At 37.0% G+C, this 21,577-nt stretch overlaps 2 protein-coding genes across 6 annotated transcripts in view; one reads left to right on the forward strand and one right to left on the reverse strand.

The window, feature by feature from the left end:
- Positions 1–11,845, reverse strand: part of LOC139969511 (retinol dehydrogenase 8-like) — a 31,267-nt gene extending 19,422 nt beyond the window's left edge. The window contains exon 1 of one of the 2 annotated variants that reach the window (XM_071974558.1): positions 10,515–11,845. In XM_071974558.1, coding sequence (XP_071830659.1) covers positions 10,515–10,603 — 89 coding nt within the window. In that variant the 5' untranslated portion in view covers positions 10,604–11,845. The remainder of the gene's footprint in view (positions 1–10,514) is intronic. The other variant, XM_071974559.1, reaches the window with a different exon arrangement.
- The window catches only part of LOC139969510 (soluble guanylate cyclase 88E-like), an 86,496-nt gene continuing 68,790 nt past the window's right edge, over positions 3,872–21,577 (forward strand). For 2 of the 4 annotated variants that reach the window (XM_071974552.1, XM_071974554.1), the window contains exon 1: positions 3,872–4,391. The gene's annotated coding sequence lies outside the window, so the exon portion shown is untranslated. The remainder of the gene's footprint in view (positions 4,392–21,577) is intronic. The other 2 variants (XM_071974555.1, XM_071974557.1) reach the window with 1 other exon arrangement.

The raw sequence follows: 21,577 nt of genomic DNA on the forward strand, positions 1-21,577 counted from the left end.
CACCCACACACACACGAAAACTAGAGCTGCAAATACGCAATATTGCAATGCGAGTGGAGTGGTTGCAGCATATATAGGAACAGCTTTTCGCTTGTTTATGGTGTTATGTTTTTGGGCGGATAACACATCACCAACCATGGAGTATAGTCATGTAGGTACCTACAAAGTGAGGGCGCTTGTGACCGCCGTGACAAGCTCAGAATAAGTTGGCTACGCAGCTACGGTAGCCTTTGAAACAGCAAATGTACAGAGACTGTATGAAACTTTAAGTTTCAACGTCCAGTCGTGTAGGTATCGTTCACTTGGCCAGGAATGCTAATTTCGCAGCGCGTACGCGCACTACAATAACGAGTTTATGGTACTTTCCAGCTAGACTTTATCTCTGTCATTTGGTTTGCCGGGGATCTTGTGATAATATTGTATACCATGAAAGTAAATCAAAAGCGTAAAAATATATATATATATATAAACAAACAAAAAATGAAAATAATCATTATAATACAATCGAAGCTAGTTTTCCAAGTTTTTAAATCTTCACCAAGTTTGGAAACTAAATTCTACAGTTGTTTTAGAAACGCAATAGCAGCAGTATGTGTGTTTATAAATTGGGCTGAAGCCTGGTTGTAATTGTCATTTCTATAAAGCTTACTTAATTCTTTTATTTGTCAAGTCACTTGATCAAAGTGTATTCATCATTTTGCTCCCTTTCGTTTCACAGTTTTTTCAATTCTCTAATTATAGTATTTTTCTTGTTATTTCACTTACTATACTAATGCTTACTTTAAATGTCACTTTTGCAGCCAAGTAAACAATGGTGGAATGCAATTTCTTGAAAGCTTCCATTGAAACTTTAGACTTGTCAATAGCTTAACGAGTCCGTAATTTGAAGTTGAAAACAATTTACAATGAAAACAAAAAGGTACCAGGCCTAAGTAAGCTTTGGTTATCCATTCATTCCATCGATTTGGCCAATTTGCTAATAACGGTAAACAAAATGTAAGAAGAGAGCGAGAGGTGGAGATAGAGAGAGATATAGAGAAAACAATTATATGAAAAGAAAATAAGTGTGACAACCAGCTTGAGGCAAGTATCTGATATGCTAGTATAGTCACGGGTATACATTGCCATGGCTGTGAGTCGTTCCCATATCAGTTATCTGTAATTCCCCCATCTGGACTGAATCTCAAGAGTCATGTGTACGACTTCATGGCTACAACAACTTACCATTATACTGAATGAGGCTTCTTACAATGTATTCGACGAACTCATGAATCAAGTTGTATAGAACCGCGCGGAAAGTATACTAGCAAAACAAGGTGAACACGCCGTCTAGCCCACTGTGTATCGTCTATACTGAGCCAAGTGTGTCTTTATACCTTTGTTCACTCTTTTGCCGGCAGGCAAATATCTTCCATTAACTGATGTTCAACATTTTGAAGAATGGGGGGGGGGGGGGGGAGGGGCGAGGTAGCGCAGTTCCAATCATTAATATCATGTATTTATCATACTTGAAAGTAGTTATGACGGGAAGTGCAGTAGTCCGTGCATGGGGGGTTTCCAGTGATCATAATCTTGATATGATATTAAAATATTTTTATTTCAATATTTAAATGCGCTCATCACCTTTTTTTTCTTCTCCAATGAACTGAAATATCGAAAACCTTACAACGTCATCTTAGCTTTCCACAGTGTATGGAAAGTGAATGCAATTTTCAAAGACAACCGCCCCTTTTCTGTATAAACCATTATGTTACTATCTCAGTGTCTGGCCTCAGATTCAAGTCTGATCTCCCTCCCTCCCCCCATGAGACATGGTCTAGCATAACGCTGTCGGCTGAATAGATTTACGGCCACACTCAGTGAGACTATTGGAGTCTCGATAATTGCTAATCAAACGATACTTAATTTACGGATACTAATAGATTTCCCGTTCAGAATATCAACTTGCGGATCCGTCGGTCGGTGCAGCTGTGTCTATAGCATATCCACATATCCAAGTACTCAAGTTTCATCGGCTAAAATCATAATTGAAGTTACAATTTCAGTACGCTGGTGTTGTAGCTGCATGGTATTAGTATAGGTAAGCTATATTATATTTCCAGCGTCGCAACGCCAGGGTGGTTCAGAGACATGGGTAAGGAGGGGGAGGAGGGGGGCGGGGGTAAAGCCCGGACTTACGTGCCTTAGGGGGCCCTCGAGCAAATAGAGACAAAATAAGATGCAAACAGCATATTGCTTTGAAAGAAAAATACAGGTTCATACCATGAATGATATGTGGGGACCGAATCTCATTATACGAGTGCGGTTAGGAAAATGTCATGCATTCCTACTATATCTGCAAGATTTTTGCCACTACATCTTCAAACGACAGGGGCCCCCTAGGGCCCCTAAGGTAATCGTTACGCCAATGTATATTCCCTGAAAATTCCTTGAATCAAAGGTAGGACGCGGTCTTAGTGATTAAAATTGTGAATTTGTTCGAACCGCTTGTTCTACATCTATCAGACACCAAACCTAAAATATATATATATATTTTTTTGTAACGCAAATTCATTGTACCATATCAGATTTCCTTTCAGTTCAACCTCTCAAGATTATGATGCCTTATATATATGAATTGTTCATGGAAAAAAAAGCGTAATAGTTTGCGGTTTTAGGTAGAGACTGTCTTGCATTTAATTTCATTTTGAAGAAGTCAAATGCAGGTCGAGTATCCTCTTGAACTGTGTACACGATTTTGTCAGAATTTAGATCTTAACATAATTTATATGTTGACAGTTATAATTTGGCAGGGTTTTTGAGATCATAAAATGAATATGCAGTGATCGCACATAAATTATGCACCGACCGTAATCTGATCAAACATAGATCACACGCATATGCTGATCATGTACTATTTCACTTTTCTTAAATTAATCATGGGCTATTTGATGATTATAACATAATGACTAAGTACGTAGTGATCATACACTTATCATGCAATGATCGTACTCTGACTATATATTGATCATGCACTAATACTGATTGTGCTCTATTGATTAATCGTAATAATCAATAGAGCTTAAGTTTCTCTATAAATTTATACTGGAATAAAGAAATTAAAATGATTTTTTTTTATACTGGAATAAAGAAATGAATGTAAACTGATCACAGCTATTGATCGTACACTTATTATAAAATGACTAAGAACGTATTGGTCATACACTTATCATGCACTGATCGTATATTACTCTGACTATATATATTGATCATGCACTAATACTGATTATGCACTATTGATCAATCGTAAGCTGATCACGTGATATTGCTCGCACACTGATAATATAATGACTAATTAGTACGTAGTGATCATACACTTATCACTGATCGTACTCTGACTATATATATTGATCATGCACTTATACTGATCGTGCACTAATACTGATCGTAAACTGATCACGGGTTATTGATTGTACACTAAACATTCAATTACCATGTATGCCTAGTGTTCGTACACTTATCATGCCCAGATTTTACTCGGACTTTATACAATGATAGTTCACTTATACCGATTAGGCACAATATTGGAAACGATCGTAAACTGACTCTGTATTGATGTATTAATCAAGGTCTGCACGGGCACTGACGGTAACTAATTGTTCACATCTATACAAATCATTTGTCGGTGATAAAGTCATAATATTTAAAGAAGCTACACGTACAATACCGCTTAAACTACTCAACCATGACAGCCAGGTTACCAGCTGAGACTGATTTACGAGTATAGCTTTTATTATGATATTCACTGATTCGATTTTGCTCACTGCTGTTTGCTAATATTAAAACCTTAACCTAATAAACAAAACCGAATCCAGCTCTGTGCTGCTCTGCTATATTAGCATGTGGGTGTCGGTGAAATCTATACCCGGGAGAAACAAACACATTTTCAATGGAGTTCATTGGCGTCTATTCAGGTTGTTTCACAGTACAAATACGAAATATGCTTTACCCGGTCATATACTTTGGCAGAGCTGCGAATTTACAGGGATTCAAATCGATAATTCATATTGGCGCTCGCTTATATAGCTAGCGCGGATATTTCAGTGAGGTGAGGCGAACCTGTCTAGACCTACGAGCCAAGTGGATTTGAGTTCCTGCGGCGTTTCCCTTTACAAATCCTTGACAAGGTCAAATCTACAGTTGGTCCTCAACAAAGTACTACGTGGTGTGTTTTGTCGCTTGTTATTGTGTTATTCTGCTTCCTAGTATGCTGTTCTCTCCTACGCAACCAGTTATTAGCCTACTTCACCATTGGTAGTTGCATTACTAACAGGAATAACGGCACAAACTACAGGGGATGCGCTTACAGTCTCGTATACGATACTAGCAGAATAAGAAAATACCTCTCAGACGTGAGTAAACATTACAGATTTGGATTTTCAATTAAAGGAAGTTAAGTTAGACATGTTTCCGTATGATAACCTGCACACTTGGCTTATTACAGATAATACCATACAAAGTCGGTGACCTGCAGTTAGGCTAATAATATTTTCAACTAGTATATAGTAGCGTAGCGTTATATGCAAGTTTACATTAAGGATATGATTTCATTTTGTAATTTGCGCTTATACTTTAACCTGGTATCGACAGCTAAGAGAACACGGTACTGGGTGGGGGGGGGGGGGGTTGGTGGGGTTGATGTGCTTTAATGGGAGGGCCTTGGAAGGTTCTCTATATCGGAGATTATTTATTCAGTACTATGCTACTGTAGGCCTATGCTCTCAAATACTACAACAACAGTCTTTCTCACAATTGGCTGCCTCGCATAATTAGAGGTCGTGCAGTGACCGAACATTAAGAATCACCTTGGGAATCCGAATAATGCCTTATAAAGTAATGTGGCTTATGTAGGAGACCTGGCTTATGCAGTGACCTGCTCATCGCAACGGACTACTTTACTTTTAACACACGGAAATCGTATGTGGAGTTACTCTGTGGGAACACCCCATGTGGTGGGGGGGGGTGCAAATAATTAATCTGTTTTCAAGGGATGGTCTAGGGATGGCCTATATAATGAATGGCACCGCCTCAATATTCCCACTAGTCCAGACTGACGTTTTCTCTGAGGGGTCATAGGTCACATGAATGTTTTACATGAATGTTATGGTCCCATCCGTATAAAACCCATATGTTAGGGCCATATATATATATATATATATATATATATATATATATATATATATATATATATATATATACCCGTGAAACTCCGAGTAGCAGTATGATGATATTTTAGTTAAGTATACTATGTGATATTCTAGCTTTGCCTTGGCATAGAGCACTCTTTATGAATATTGGCCACCATTACATGTGATATACATACATATATATATATATATATATATATATATATATATATATATATATATATATATATATATATATATATATATATATATATATAATGTACATACATATGTATATATATATATATATATATATATATACATACATATGTATATATATATATATATATATATCTTTCAATAAAGATCTGGTAGTAACGTGCATATGAAAATCAAATCAACGAAATATCCTTAACATTGTATATCGTTTCCATTTTGTGGAGACCGAATTATGCTATGAATATCTATGATTCGGTTTATGATGTGTCGTCAGTCTGTAGTTCAAGAACCACTCGGAGCTTTACAAGCTACATAGGCAAGCATTACACAGTGGCAACTCGTAACTTAGGTATGACGTAATTGAATCACAGCCCCCAAGACAGGTAAGTATTCTAAACATCCTCGGAAGTGAAATATGACGCTTCCTCTTAATTCCCAAGCAAAAATAAAACAATAATGAAAACAAGGATGTCTTCGAGACAGACAAATATGACATCAACTAGTATCTGCCAGTCCCGTACGAACATCACGTGAGCCTATAGTATAAATTCGTTAGGATCTTTTACGGTCGGCATGTATTTATCGTGACTACATCTTTTGAAGTCAAGCGGGCCCATAGCAAACTCGCCCGAAAGAAGACGCGTTGATCACGTACTGCATCTTTGATGAAATTTTCATGCTTCAAGGTTCTGACCCTCACCTGAACGTTAAACTGTTGTCGTCGTCGTTAGGATATCTGGTGGCTAATTTAGTATGTGATGTCTCCCCCCCCCCGCTCCCCATTTGAAAGTTTATACATACATAATTGATGACCGTTGATCTCATCTGTATGCGCATTAGATCATCTCTTATATGTATGAACGATCTTTTTTCTTGCGGTTAATTAAATTTCATCGTTGCATCTTTGACTGTTACGTGTAAAACAGTTAAATTAACACATCTGAAGCGTAAACTGCTTTTATGGTAAACAAGAAATTAAACACACGCGATGCGTAAACGCTGCTTTTATTAGCTAACACATGGTATTAACGTAATGGAGCGAAGCGCTAAAGTACTACTTATTGTATAAAAACAAAGAAACAAAAACGAAGAAGGAAAATGAAGCAAAAGAGCAAAAAAGAAAGATAGAGCAAAGATCGGTTAAAAGATAAAAACAAACTCAACAACAGCACTCTGAATTCGATTTTCACAATTTCCGATAAGTATTTGGGGGGGGGGGGGGAGTCGAAGTTTTAGATACAAATTAGAGTTAAGTTCAGTAAACATTTAGTCCATTACATATATTATATAAAGGCTTGCACAACTCTTTGAGAGTTGAAGTTGGTTACTGATTGTCGCAATTTCATGACATTAACGGTGTTGTTTATAAGCATGTTTAGTCAATTTTTGCATGTTCAATTCAATTCAAATTGACTTTCTCATCTTATCGTATACATATGAAGACATACTACACACATTACAGTTAAAAAAAAAAAAACATACTATGAAGGACACTAGAAAACAGAAATACTGTTTAACCAGGCTAGTAACCATAAAGACAAAACAAGACAAAACAATACAAAGAAGCTTCAATTCAACAAAGATAATGGACAGATTATATACAAGAAAGAGACAGGACAGGAAAAAAGTGAAAAGTGAAAGGAGAGGGAAATAAGTAAAAAGGGGACATCCTATAAGAAACGGAAAGATAGAGATGAGCGAAGAACGCTCGATAATGATCAAACCGTCGTAGACAAAACAATAGAAAAGCTCCGCTATAATCAAATAATTGTAGACAAAAGAAAAGATTGTTTAAACTTTTCATTTTGCAAATTTGCGTAACACTATAGCGTGAAACATGTCTACACGACATGTTGAAACTTAATTAGTCGCTCATTAACCTTCACTTATATAGTGAAAAGAATACTATATACTAGAATGGCTTTGGTGAAATAGTTTAGCAATAGTTACGAGCTGATGAAACGTATGTACGCATGTGATTAGAAATCTATTAAACGTGTAAACATTAAGCATGTCAACATTAAGCATGTAAACAATATCTGGGTGAGAAATTTACATGAAACAAATAAAAAATATCAATAGATTACCACACCGGATAAATGGAGCATTAATAAAAGCGTGTAAACCAGATCATATTATTGTACCGGTACTTATTAGGGTCGTAACCATACCAAAAACGGGGCCTGGAATGAAACACGAACGATATAATTATAATACTGAAATTGTCCTTTTTAGTTTCGTAACCACACTGGAAAAGAGAATTAAACATGAACACAACATAGTAATATTGTACTGATTAATGGCGCAAACATACCGAAACGGGAGCAGAAATTAAGAAAAGCAAAACAATGTTTCATTATTGTACTATTTCGTGAGTATCCTAACAATACCGGAATGGAGAGCAGAGGTTAAAAACAGTATTATATTATTGTACTTCTTGCTGTCGTGACCCTTTATGTCCCCCTCCTACATAAGTGTAAGTGTTTGTGCAGCTGTTTGAAAAAATCCATAGTTTATCTCTTTTTGTTTTTCTGGCTCTACGCATGAAATACGATTTGCTTCTGTAAAGCTATATAGACTAAGGGTGCTTCGAATAGTTCATGTGATAACGTTTGTCGTGGGTTAAACGTTATCTCATTATTGTGGGTTGGCCGAGGGTGAAGTGGTGCACCAGGACTAGGTCATGTGATGCTGTTTGGGGTAGGTATACTAGAAGTGTCATATATTATGTTTCATGAGTTCATCACGTGTTGCATTAGTTATGCTTTGTTTTTCACACTATTCTTTGATTAAGTATTGTAGAACCATAAACCGCAATTGGAAATGCCAAGGGCGTAGGAACCGGGGGGCTGGGGGCGCCAGCCCCCCAGTGAAAAATGTGGAGGGGCGGAAGTATCATTCCGCCCCCCGCTTCGCAAGTCAGAAAACCCCTTTTTTTCATTTTCAAATGAGAAAAAAATCTCATTTGGAGCACCAAATTGCATCTAAGGCCAGGTGAAAATACAAAACTAAGTTTACAAAATGGAGTCGGTGTTGAAGTGTGCTATATTGCACCAAATTGCATCTGAGGCTACCTGGAAATGCAAACAATTCCAAAGGGGAGGGGGACACCCCTCCCCTTAGACCCCTCCCCCAGGCCGGCCAGCCCATAAGTCTTCAGCCCCCCACTCAAAAGTACCTTCCTACGCCACTGGGAAATGCATTTAATACGTACGCAGCTTGATCATTTGAACTGTCTACGATTAGGGAGTATACATGATGACACACATCATTCCAACAGGTACATGGTTCGTCGCCTTTACTGCAGTTGGCAAACTCATCACGTTACTACCGTATAAGATATTCTATTTTTCAAAGTTTCCGAACGTGAAACTCGAAAAAAAGCGTATGGTTTTGTCAAGAGTAGTATAACTAGGTTACTTTATAATGTATGATATGTTTTGTGCATAATTAAAGAAGTACAAATGAAACCACCAGGCCAAGTGTTGCACCTCGATATTTATACTAATGTTCTACGTGTTACTGTTGATATCACCGTTTGCGCAGTCGATTCACACAGAGATTACAGTAACTACTGTAAATCTAAGTTTTGTACCACAGTAAATACTGGATCGTGCTGACAAATCTGATAAATCGGTAGCATGTGCAATTAAGTTTACAGTAAGTTCTGAGGATATTTGTAGTTCCAACAAATCCCAAAACAACTGGATTTGTTGGAATTACACATATCCTCAGTTCTTACTGTAATCCTAATTGCACATGCCACCGAATTATAGCACAATCCAGGTTTCACTGTGGTACAAAACCGTAAGATGTGAAGTAGTAACTGTGTTCTCTATGTGTATCGGGTGGTTCACGTCACAGTACAAAATAAAGATAACATAACAGCAAAGACAGCCCTAAAAAGGAAGGTAACAAACGCTGATAAAACTACAAAACTAAAAAACACACGTTTTGAGACGATATATTCAACAATAGACAATATCTCATTGGTTTGTATTAACTATGTCTAAAATAATGAGAATTTCCATAAGAATATTCACAATGATTGTTCCTTTGATTAATATATAGGTATAATTAGTGGAGGATGATAACTGCTAGTAACAGCTTTGAGAGAACAGACAAAGACTAAATAGTATATTAAAGAGATATTTAGCCAGACGTTCAGTGAAAATCACGAATATTAGTTGCTAAAAGTGTTAATATAATACCTGGATGATTAAATTTATCATTTTCGTTATGGCACAAAAGTTCTTAAACATACAAACGTATCCAGGGATTCCATCTAACTCTTGGCTCTTCTAAAACAGATCAATAATGAATCATGTGAACCAGCGACTGTACTGAGGCTAAAACCAAAGACCAGGTATTCGCTTGTAAAATGGAAAATAGTAATAACTTCAGTGGGTATCTGGATCTTTCCTGTGAGTACGTTTTTGTCTCATGGGATTATAGGACATCAGAATAATGATATTTGAACAAACTTAAATTTTTGTAGTCCTATTGATGCGCCTCATGTCATAGCCATGGATATATATTTTAAGACAATTAGTGTTACTGTACTACACCAACCACCAGTACATGTATTACTGTACTACACCGACCACCACTAAAGGTGTTACTGTACTACACCGACCACCACTAAATGTATGTCTGTACTATACCAACCACCAGTACAGGTGTTACTGTACTATACCGACCACCAGTACATGTTACATTGTTCTAGACTATCAGTACATATATTTCTGCACGATACCGACCAGCAGCACACTGAGTGTTACTCAACCGACAATTAGACCCTGTGGTTTGCTGGGATCTTGCCATACAGCAATTATTTCGTATGTGAAGATGAACCAACACTTGTCGATTATTGCAGCTGTTCGATAACAAAAAAAATGTGAGCTGTAGAAGTTATCGTTCCAAGCGTATTGTGAAATGTAGGACCTGTGTTGTATGAATAGGTTACTTGTGGATGCCCGAGATACCAGACTGACCAGCTCGGTAAATACCACAGTACTTGTTTGTTCGTGTCTGGTCTTTTGCAAGAACCATTGCTTGTCCAGATTGAAGTTATAACAGTAACTCTTTTATCTTAGCGTTGTGACATATTGGAGTAAGTATGCTACGAACCTGAAACAAACAACGTTAATCGTTTCGTAGGCTCCAAGAGATATTGAGGTCTCCTTCACTTCAGCGCCGCCGCTTGTCTGCAATAACATCAGAAGGGGTGCTTTTCGGCGGACAAACTAATGTTAACATGCCATGTAGATAGCAAGTTACATCCGGCTAAAACAACATTTCCCATGATCTATACGTATCCACATAGGTAAGCCTTAGTAACGATAACTGGATATGTTTATTGACTCATTCTGAAATAGACAGTTACGACTGGAACGAGGTCGCTTTGCCGTGTGTCTTGACCCTGTTTTGACCAAACCTTCTGAGTCTTAATTTCGTAGCCTACACATGAAATGTTTTAGCTGTTCGAACCTACAAACGCTGTGTGTAGGGATGGATGTTTGCAGTGGCATTTAAATGTTAAATGTTGTTAACCCCACATTACTTTATAGGTATATAATAGCATCATATACATCAATCGATACTGTACCCTGTAGCTCATGGCAGTTGTTGGTTTGGCATAAACGGATCTGTCATATGTAGGTCGTCCGGTACAGGTTAACGCCGTTCACCAATAACTGTTAACCGGATCAACCACATCATTATATAGCCGCATGTATTTACTTTTATTTCCCAATTGTTTCCACGTTACGTTCAAACATCCGACCAAAGTAACTGTTTACCTTGATTGTTTTTATGCCTGTCAGTGACGTACTGTACTCATTCGTGTCAGGTATAACATTTGCAAAATTAACTCAACTCTTTATGGGGAAAAATTGGAATACAATTTTAATTTTGTTTGAACTTTAGTTGTATTGGCACATGCTATCATATGTTCAGCTCCCAGCTACACTGAATTAACCTACTTGGAACCCTGCATTTAGATTTTCATCTGATATGAATACACGTTTAGATTAATAATGAGAGAGTTTTCGATGAAAGTAAAATGGCCTAAAGCGGAACGTCTCCCTTGTACAGTTTAGGATTCTCTGATCTTGAACATTTTGTTGAACCTGAAAAGTTGGAATTAATTTGACGATTCACGTAGCAAAGAAGAGCAACATAAACTTTGTTTCAATGACATGAATGTCCCCGCAGAGTAAGTACGAATTACCCAAGATCTAGCTGCTTCAGTAAACAAACTGTTTAATTCTCATGGAATCGTAATGTGAAAGTCATACCAAGAATAGGTCAATTTTGTAACAGATCTAAAGAGTAAAGAATATCATACAGCGTCTTCTAATTCCGTTCATTCGAAATAGATTCTATAGTTCACATGGTCGTGCTTCGCAATTAACAGTCCCTCCAGAATTGCTTATACTTCATCATTTGTAAAACTTCGTTGCATATGTTGATATCAGTTCACCAGATACGCACAGAGAACACAGTAACTATACTGTACTGTACATCTTAAGTTTGTGTACTCGCAGTAAATCTGGATCGTGCTGATAAATATGATAACATAATCCAGTTTGATGCATTTGTTGGGATTTTACATATTCTCTGTTCTTACTGTAATCCTAATAGCACATGCTACCGATTTATAGCACGTATACGATCCAGATTTTTCAGATTTACAGTAGTTATACTCTGTTCTCCGTGTGTATATCGGGTTAACTTATATCAACACAGCTCTTCATGTATAGTTAGTCTCTTCAGGTGCTCAGATCCTGACTCAATTGGCACGGACGAACTCGGTGCACGGACTATATAGTTATCAATGATTGGGCTGTTGTGTGATGTAAAATACGAATACACTGTCAACTGAATGGAATCTCGGTTACAGGGTTACAGAACAAAGCAGTGGCGTAGGAAGGTACTTTTGAGTGGGGGGGGGGGCTGAAGACTGATGGCCGGCCTGGGGGAGGGGTCTAAGGGGAGGGGGTGTCCCCCTCCCCTTTGGAATTTTTTGCATTTCCAGGTGGCCTCAGATGCAATTTGGTGCAATATAGCACACTTCAACACCCACTCCATTTTGTAAACTTTATTTTGTATTTTCACGTGGCCTAAGATGCAATTTGGTGCTCCAAATGAGATTTTTTTCTCATTTGGAAATGAAAAAGGGGTTTTCTGACTTGCGAACCGGGGGGGCGGAATGATACTTCCGCCCCTCCACATTTTTCACTGGGGGGGCTGGCGCCCCCCAGCCCCCCCGGTTCCTACGCCCTTGGAACAAAGTAGGGAAGTGAAGTGAATGGCGATTAAGCTGAGATGCTAGAATACATCAGCAAGCTTATGATTCCAGGGAAATCACAAATGAAGTAATGTTTGACACGGAAAAGTTGCTTCAGCGAGCTACAAGGGCGTAAAGAGAGAGAGAGAGAGAGAGAGAGCCAGGTCGGGACCCGAGGCCAATTATGTTACCGGGCCCCCTCTCTTTGAATTCATTTAGGTACAATTTGAAAGTAATATTTAATTATTCCTTATCTCATATTTCCTCCGGCACCTTATCTGATCCCGGGACCATTGTAACCCAGTTGGGCCTCTTCTTGTCAAATCATAGCCGACAGCTCTAATCCGCCTACTGCTTCACATCATAAGTATAATAGATAGTGACGATGATGTGTCTATATAATATACAGCCAATATCCATTATGCTAGCAACATAAAAAGAATAGATAATATAAGATTACTACCATGATGGCGGAATTATACGTGCCTTAATTAAAACAATTAACCGGAGGTCAACTGAGAGAAATATCACCCGGCATATACCGATTAATTAGACATAGATTTATCTATACCAATGTATATAGTGGACTGGAAATGTCCTTCCGTACGTACCTTCCGTCGGGTACATACATGGAAGACACTATTATCAAGAAAAGATCCATCAAGTGACATCATGTGAGAATATCGTAGCGCTGCAGACGGAATAAGTATTAGGCATTTTAATACGGTCACTACCGGCGGTACATGATATACGTGATAAAACAAAGATTGTGTAGATAACTACTGATAGATGGTTTGGAGGCCCTTAAGGTACATTCATTCTACCGCCGCCTTTGGGAGTGTATATACATGGACGTTTGATTTAAAATTCGGGAGGTCTAAAAGGGACTTGTCATCGGTTTTTTTTTTCCAGTGTGCATATACGTGCGACAAAGGTATCCTTATTTTAAGTGACTTTCTCTGTTTAACCGTCATGGTTCCCTTATCGACGTTGATCGATGTGGCTAGGCTACAAGTAACGTATTAGCAGTGGCGTAGGAAGGTACTTTTGAGTGGGGGGGCTGAAGACTGATGGCCCGCCTGGGGGAGGGGTCTAAGGGGAGGGGGTGTCCCCCTCCCGTTTGGAATTTTTTGCATTTCCAGGTGGCCTCAGATGCAATTTGGTGCAATATAGCACACTTCAACACCCACTACATTTTGTAAACTTAATTTTGTATTTTCACCTGGCCTTAGATGCAATTTGGTGCTTCAAATGAGATTTTTTTCTCATTTGGAAATGAAAAAGGGGTTTTCGGACTTGCGAAGCGGGGGGGCGGAATGATACTTCCGCCCCTCCACATTTTTCACTGGGGGGCTGGCGCCCCCCCCCCCAGCCCCCCGGTTCCTACGCCCTTGCGTATTAGGCAAATACACAGTAGACACACAGTATCCAACTAATCGTTGCTTTTGTATCAACTAAATCAATCATAGGCCTATAGATTTGGGGGGGGGGGGGAGAGTGAGGTTAGAATCCCAATATTTCAATAATACGCCATACTGTGGATTTGAGTAAAACCTTAAGCACTTTTAGATCAACTTGGTTTTAATTTGTTGTCAACTGTAGTTAAAACAAATCTCATTTAGTCGCAGAAGAGATATCCCGTGGAATATTCCGTAAGTCACCGTTCGTCAACCAAATGTTTACTTATCAGTTAAACTGCTTTCCTTTACAAGTCGAGAAATCATCTTCTTATTTATCTCTGAGACCATGTATTTATTTAAATTAATATAAAACGCCGCCAGGGTTATATCACCCCTCGATGGCACGCGTAAAACAAGTATTATTTTTTAATATTATTACAATTATGCTATAAGTAGCATCATTTTCTGTACACCATGATATTATCAGGTTTAAAAATTGTAGAAATTCGTGATGAATGTTAAACAACGACAGGTCGCGAAAGGAACGTGCATCTACCAGTATTGAACAAAAAAAGTTACCAATAAGTTAAGGATATGAGAAAATGGCGATACGAATCAGTCACTTTTCGTCGTATACGCTGCGATTTAATATTAACCAGCTGCAGCTAATCCATAATTCGTGTTGCTGTCATATATTTAATAAGTTACATTATATTGTTTATATTCATCTTTTACCATTCTTGCTTCGATCACGTCCTATATGAATCTTGGCTTCTCCGAAGGACGTGAAAGTGTCCTGCTCCTCTTCAATCTTCTGTGTGATTCCTGTCATATTAAAAAAATGAAGTGTTTTATTATCTGCGAAATCGTGTAAAAATCACTCTATTAAAAACTATTTTAGGAACACCACATCTTGTAGAAGATATGAGGATTTTGCAAATAAGTGAGAAATCGTGCCATTATTTAAATACAATGATGAAACGAAAAGACTGTAATTGTGACACATTTGAAACTGAAGGAAAAATAGTTGGCAATGATAACCGTGTATTGGATTTTTTTTTTATAAACTACTTAATTGTAAATACTCAATAATATCAAAATGTGTCTATAGATCACGATATAGTTTAAATACATATATCTTCCATATTGCACTATGAAGTTGCACTTTGAAACTTTTAACCAATACTTGAATGTACGAAGTTCAACAAGTCATATCGCATTCTGGAACCAATGCCATTGTAGGATTATTCTTCCTTCTGACTCCTCGTCATTTTCGAATGACGTCTAACTGTTTACTTCATGTGTAACCGATAGTCGATAAGCTTTAATAATGTGTACTCATGTTGTCTGGACGCAATAAGGGATGATTGATTGAGATGAAGCAACAGGTTAACGTCATTAGCTATAACTATAACCGCCCGACATACACATTCCCATGCAATGTTTACCTTCGCACCCTATAGGTTAACCTTAAAAAGTGACGACATTTGAACCTGAAGGTGTCGCTTAAAACTGTAGCGACGTGCACTCCAGAAACGTCCGACTTAATAAATCAAGAAATTAAAGAGAGAAAAACATTTAAATTATCCTTTTTCCGAAACGGTTGCTTTAGTGACATTTATCTTCTACTCGATACGGTAACAAATTGGTGATCTAGACGAAGTACTGACTGACTGGAAGTATTTGGGCTAAAGGAAACTCCAACGGGCTAGTAAGTGAGTCGAATAAACTAAGGAGGAAGTGTTGGGCCACCCAAGATATCCAAACACGAGCGTGTATAGTTGTTGAATTAATCGGCTAAAGGAAATACCAATGCCTCATTGTGGAATGTTACGAATGTTAATTAGGGGACGTATTGAGCCATCAAAATGTCCTGTGAGGGTGTATGGTGTACATTTAATGAGTGGTCTGGACGCCATTCTGTGTTATATCGGTTAAAGTAAGATCGAAAGGATTCTGAAATGTTACGGATAAAGTTAGGTGGAGATATTTACTATACCAATAAGATCTCTACTGACGGAAACGGTATCGTACAGTAGATACATAAAGATACATACAGATAGATAAAGATAGATATAGATAGATATAGATAGATATAGATAGATAGATATAGATAGATATAGATAGATATTGATAGATATTGATAGATATAGCTAGATATAGCTAGATATAGATAGATATAGATAGATATAGATAGATATAGATAGATAGATAGATAGATAGATAGATAGATAGATAGATAGATAGATAGATAGATAGATAGATAGATAGATAGATAGATAGATAGATAGATAGATAGATAGATAGATAGATAGATAGATAGATAGATAGATAGATAGATAGATAGATAGATAGATAGATAGATAGATAGATAGATAGATAGATAGATAGATAGATAGATAGATAGATAGATAGATAGATAGATAGATAGATAGATAGATAGATAGATAGATAGATAGATAGATAGATAGATAGATAGATAGATAGATAGATAGATAGATAGATAGATAGATAGATAGATAGATAGATAGATAGATAGATAGATAGATAGATAGATAGATAGATAGATAGATAGATAGATAGATAGATAGATAGATAGATAGATAGATAGATAGATAGATAGATAGATCGATATTGATAGATCGATATTGATAGATCGATATTGATAGATCGATATTGATAGATCGATATTGATAGATCGATATTGATAGATCGATATTGATAGATCGATATTGATAGATCGATATTGATAGATCGATATTGATAGATCGATATTGATAGATCGATATTGATAGATCGATATTGATAGATCGATATTGATAGATCGATATTGATAGATCGATATTGATAGATCGATATTGATAGATCGATATTGATAGATCGATAGATCGATCGATAGATCGATCGATATTGATAGATAGATAGATCGATCGATATTGATAGATAGATCGATATTGATAGATAGATCGATATTGATAGATAGATCGATATTGATAGATAGATCGATATTGATAGATAGATCGATATTGATAGATAGATCTTGATAGATAGATATTGATAGATAGATATTGATAGATAGATATTGATAGATAGATATCGATAGATAGATATCGATAGATAGATATTGATAGATAGATATCGATAGATAGATATCGATAGATATAGATAGATATAGATATAGATAGATATAGATATAGATAGATATATATAGATAAAGATAGATTTAGATAGATAATGATAGATTTAGATAGATAATGATAGATATAGATAGATATAGATAGATATAGAAAGACATAGAAAGATATATAGATAAATATATATACGTCCATTTTGGGACGACGGTAGAATAGAACCACGGACTTTTGTGTGACAGACCGAAGTCCGTACCACTCGATGACACTGATTCTACTGGTGTGTATATGCGTATAAACTGCCTTTTTATAACTGTAAATGAGGGCGTATTACCCAAGTGTTATGATTGTACAGAGTGCACCACTAGTGCTTTGAATCTGACAATTTACACAGATTTACCACTTTTTTATAGGCTCTCTTAATTATGCATAAATCAGCTACTACGCATCAGTTTAAATCTCAAAGGAGTAAGCCTACTCAGCCAGGATGAGTTAGAATGAAAACAAGGGTTAACTTACCAATTGTATAGTCTGTCTCGGTTCAATGCGTATATGATACATAATCGCTCACTAGTCTCTTAGGACCAGTCGCTTTTACATATTTATAGTCATCCTTGAAAGATTTTACCCTCGATGAGGTTGATCCTTATATACTCCTATATGTGCATAATGTATATGGTTGTCTATTTGACGTTCAGCGGGTGTGAAGTGATAGCATTGACACACTGTGTTAACCTATTGTCGAGAACGCAAGCAACAAACAGAGAAGGAATGTATAGTAACAAGCTATTAAGTCTAGACAGACTATAGTATAACTCGTTTTAGTTTGTACAACAAATAGTAATATGTACAATATCAGAACTGTTGTTAAGAATAATGCTTTTGGTATTTCATACAGCAAAACCGAGCATAAAAATGTAAAACTTGACCACATGTAGAGATATTGCGCCGGTATGTGTATTTCAATGAGATTCAGCAAAATGCAATATTAACAACCGAGGTTATTCGTGTGGATTCACGATATTACCGTATAGTCAAATTGTTCATACACGAATTAATTTCTCACCTCCTTTGAAGAAAAGACATGAAATATAGACAACTTGACTGTCATATAACTAAGTCATAATTTTCATCATTGTAACCGTATAGTTTCTTGAATTTGAGTTCACCTGGAGCAAACGATCATAATGTCGACATACGAGTACCTTAAATGTTACCTACACGTACTTTTAAGATTCCTGCACGTACCTTTGGTGTACCGAAAAGTATCATCAATGTACTCACAGGTAGTTAAATGTACCTGCACTACATGTACCTTTAATGTACACCCACACGTACTTTTATGGTACCAAAAAGTATATGTAATGTATATAGACCAACCTTAAATATACCTACGTGTATGGCAAGCCAATTGCTCAATAAATCGAGAAACATGGAGTATCGGTCGAAAAACCATGTTTATCGACCGATAAACCATGTTTTCGATCGAAAAACCATGTTAATCGACCGATAAACATGGATTTTCGGTTGATAAACATGGTTTATCTGCGAGAATCCAAGTTTATCGCTTGAAAAACATGGATTATCGCTGATAAACATGGTTTTTCGGCGATAAATATGGTTTTTCAGTCGAAAAACAAGGATTATCGGCCACAAATTGTGTTTTCAAGCAATAAACATGGTTTATCTGTGACAATCCATGTTTATCTGTCGAAAAACATGGTTTATCGCCGATGAACCATGTTTATCGCTTGAAAAACATGGATTATCGCTGATAAACATGGTTTTTCGGCAATAAACATGTTTTTTTTCAGTCGAAAAACAAGGTTTATTGGCCCTCATTATAGCACACTATAGCTAGGAAAGTTTGTGATTACGTATTCGACCTGCCACGGTCGTAAATCAACCTTTAAAGTTGTAGACTGTACAATTAGCCTGCATAGCTTCTTAACACCATTAGGCTCTTTGAGTAAACACTGTGTGGAAATATGTTCATGTCTTCAGTGTAGTTAATCATACAGCGTTCTCACAAAGACCCTCATACAAGAAAAAAATATGTGGCAGGCGTTGCAAACTAATTGGTAAAAAGAGGTAATTTTACGACCAAAGCAGGTCGATTTCCTAATCTCAAGAAACTTTTCATGATAGCGTGCTATAGTTGGGGTCTATACAGAAGACGTTTAAAGTCATAGGAAAAATCCATAGAGCATAATAGGAACTCCTTTTTACTCTATGGAATAGCCTAACTGCATAATATAAATGCTTACAATAGTCCAATGGCTTAGCGAAGTCAAACCCACCGTTGAAAATTCCGCAAGATGGAAAGTATGTGTATGAAATTGTCAACAGAGGGTTGGGAATTTGATACTCTCTCCTATCTATGCGGCAAATGCGCCAACGCAGAATTTATCAGGATATACAACCCTGAGCACAACATGAACAGTCTCACACCGGTAACAGGGGCCATATTTCGTCGTTCCTAATTATGGATAGGGCCGGGACTTAACGAAGTTTGGGTACGGCTCGCCCACATGCGGCTTCGGAACCAAAGATTTATCATATATATACTAACATAACATATAGTTCCGGTAAATTTTCATCAGTCGCCAAATATAAAAACATTATTTATCGCCGAAAAACTATGCTTATCGGTCGATAGACATGGTTTTTCGCCGATTAACATGGTTTTACGGCGAAAAACATGGTATATCGGTCGAAAAACCATGTTTATCGGCGATAAACATGGTTTTTCGACCGATACACCATGTTTATCGGCGATAAAATGGTTTATCGGTCAAAAAAACATGTTTATCGACCGATAAACCATGTTTATCACTCGAAAAACCATGTTTATCGACCGAAAAACCATGTTTATCGACCGATAAACATGGTTTATCACCAAAAAAACATGATTATCGGCAGATAAACATGGATTTTCGGGAGATAAACTTGGACTATCGAAAGAAAACTTGAATATCTAATGAAAATCCCTGTTTATCGTTCGATAAACCATGTTTGTCAGAAAAACCATGATTATCTGCCGATAATCATTTTTTTTTTGGTGATAAACCATGTTTATCGGTCGATAAACATGGTTTTTCGGTCGATAAACATGGTTTTTCGAGTGGTAAACATGGTTTATCGACCGAAAAACCATGATTTTCGATTTATTGAGCATTCGGCTTGCCATATACGTGAGCCTCCGATGTCTTTACAAATGTCATAAATGTACCAACACGTACCTGTAAAGCACCTTCACTTACCTTCAATGTATAACCTAAATGTACCTGTAATGTACATTATACACACGCAACAATAATATATGACTATACGTTGTTGGAATACGTTTGGTATATGTGGGATGGTACTGAGTGACAGTTAGTGTCACAAAGTGTCACTCCAGCTAAAGCTAAAACTGCATAATTATACATATTGCATTTAATGGACAATGCAGGCACGCGATTTTTATTATTGTATTTGTTATTGTTATTATTATTGTTATAGTTATAGTTATTATTATTGTTACTTGTATTGTTATTGTTATTATAGTTGTTATTGTTACTGTTATTGTTATTATTAATGAAATTGCATTCTGAAGATACGGACACCGTATATGTATTATACTGTCAATATAAAGATTCACGACAGGGTACACATTAGTGTATAAAATATTTAGCACGATATGCGCACGTGCGTGCGTTCTTTAAATTATAACTTTTGCCTTCTCCATTTGCACCGCTTATACACTGAAAAAATAAACTAGTCAATATTGCCACGGACTAACGTTAAATTAGTCTGTAACGTTAGTCAATGCACACGGACTAGCAAAAATCTTCGTTTCATCGCTGCTTCTTAGTTAGTTTACACTGACTAAGGAAAATATAATCGCAGCTTAGTCGGTGGCGACGGACTAAGGTATTTTAACCCATGGACTAAGAACGATACGGACACCCGATTTACGCCATAATCGTAGCTTAGTCGGTGTCGACAGACTAATGTATTTTAACCCAATTCGATTCACTTCAATTTGGAAACCGAGAGGCAACGGCAGCTTGCTGGGCTTGGCATAGTTTCATACGATCACTCTAAGCAACTTTCAACCGTAAATCACCCAAGAAGGACTTTAGAAGAATGGAGGTATTAACTGCATCATCGGCCTACCTGTTATTCCTTTAATTTGAAGGTAAAATTAAAGTTAATTGTTAGGCCACTGGCACTAGTACTGTATTATGGTTAGTGTAACGCTACCGTTGTCACGTTGGCGTTTCGCAATACACAAGTGCAATGACAGTGAGTAGCCTATAGGCTTCTACTGGGTACTGCAGTGCATTCTCAACACTAAAGTGTGCATCCTAAACACCAATTAACAAT

The sequence above is a fragment of the Apostichopus japonicus genome, chromosome 7 (assembly GCF_037975245.1).
Source record: "Apostichopus japonicus isolate 1M-3 chromosome 7, ASM3797524v1, whole genome shotgun sequence".
Taxonomy (NCBI): Eukaryota; Metazoa; Echinodermata; class Holothuroidea; order Aspidochirotida; family Stichopodidae; genus Apostichopus; species Apostichopus japonicus.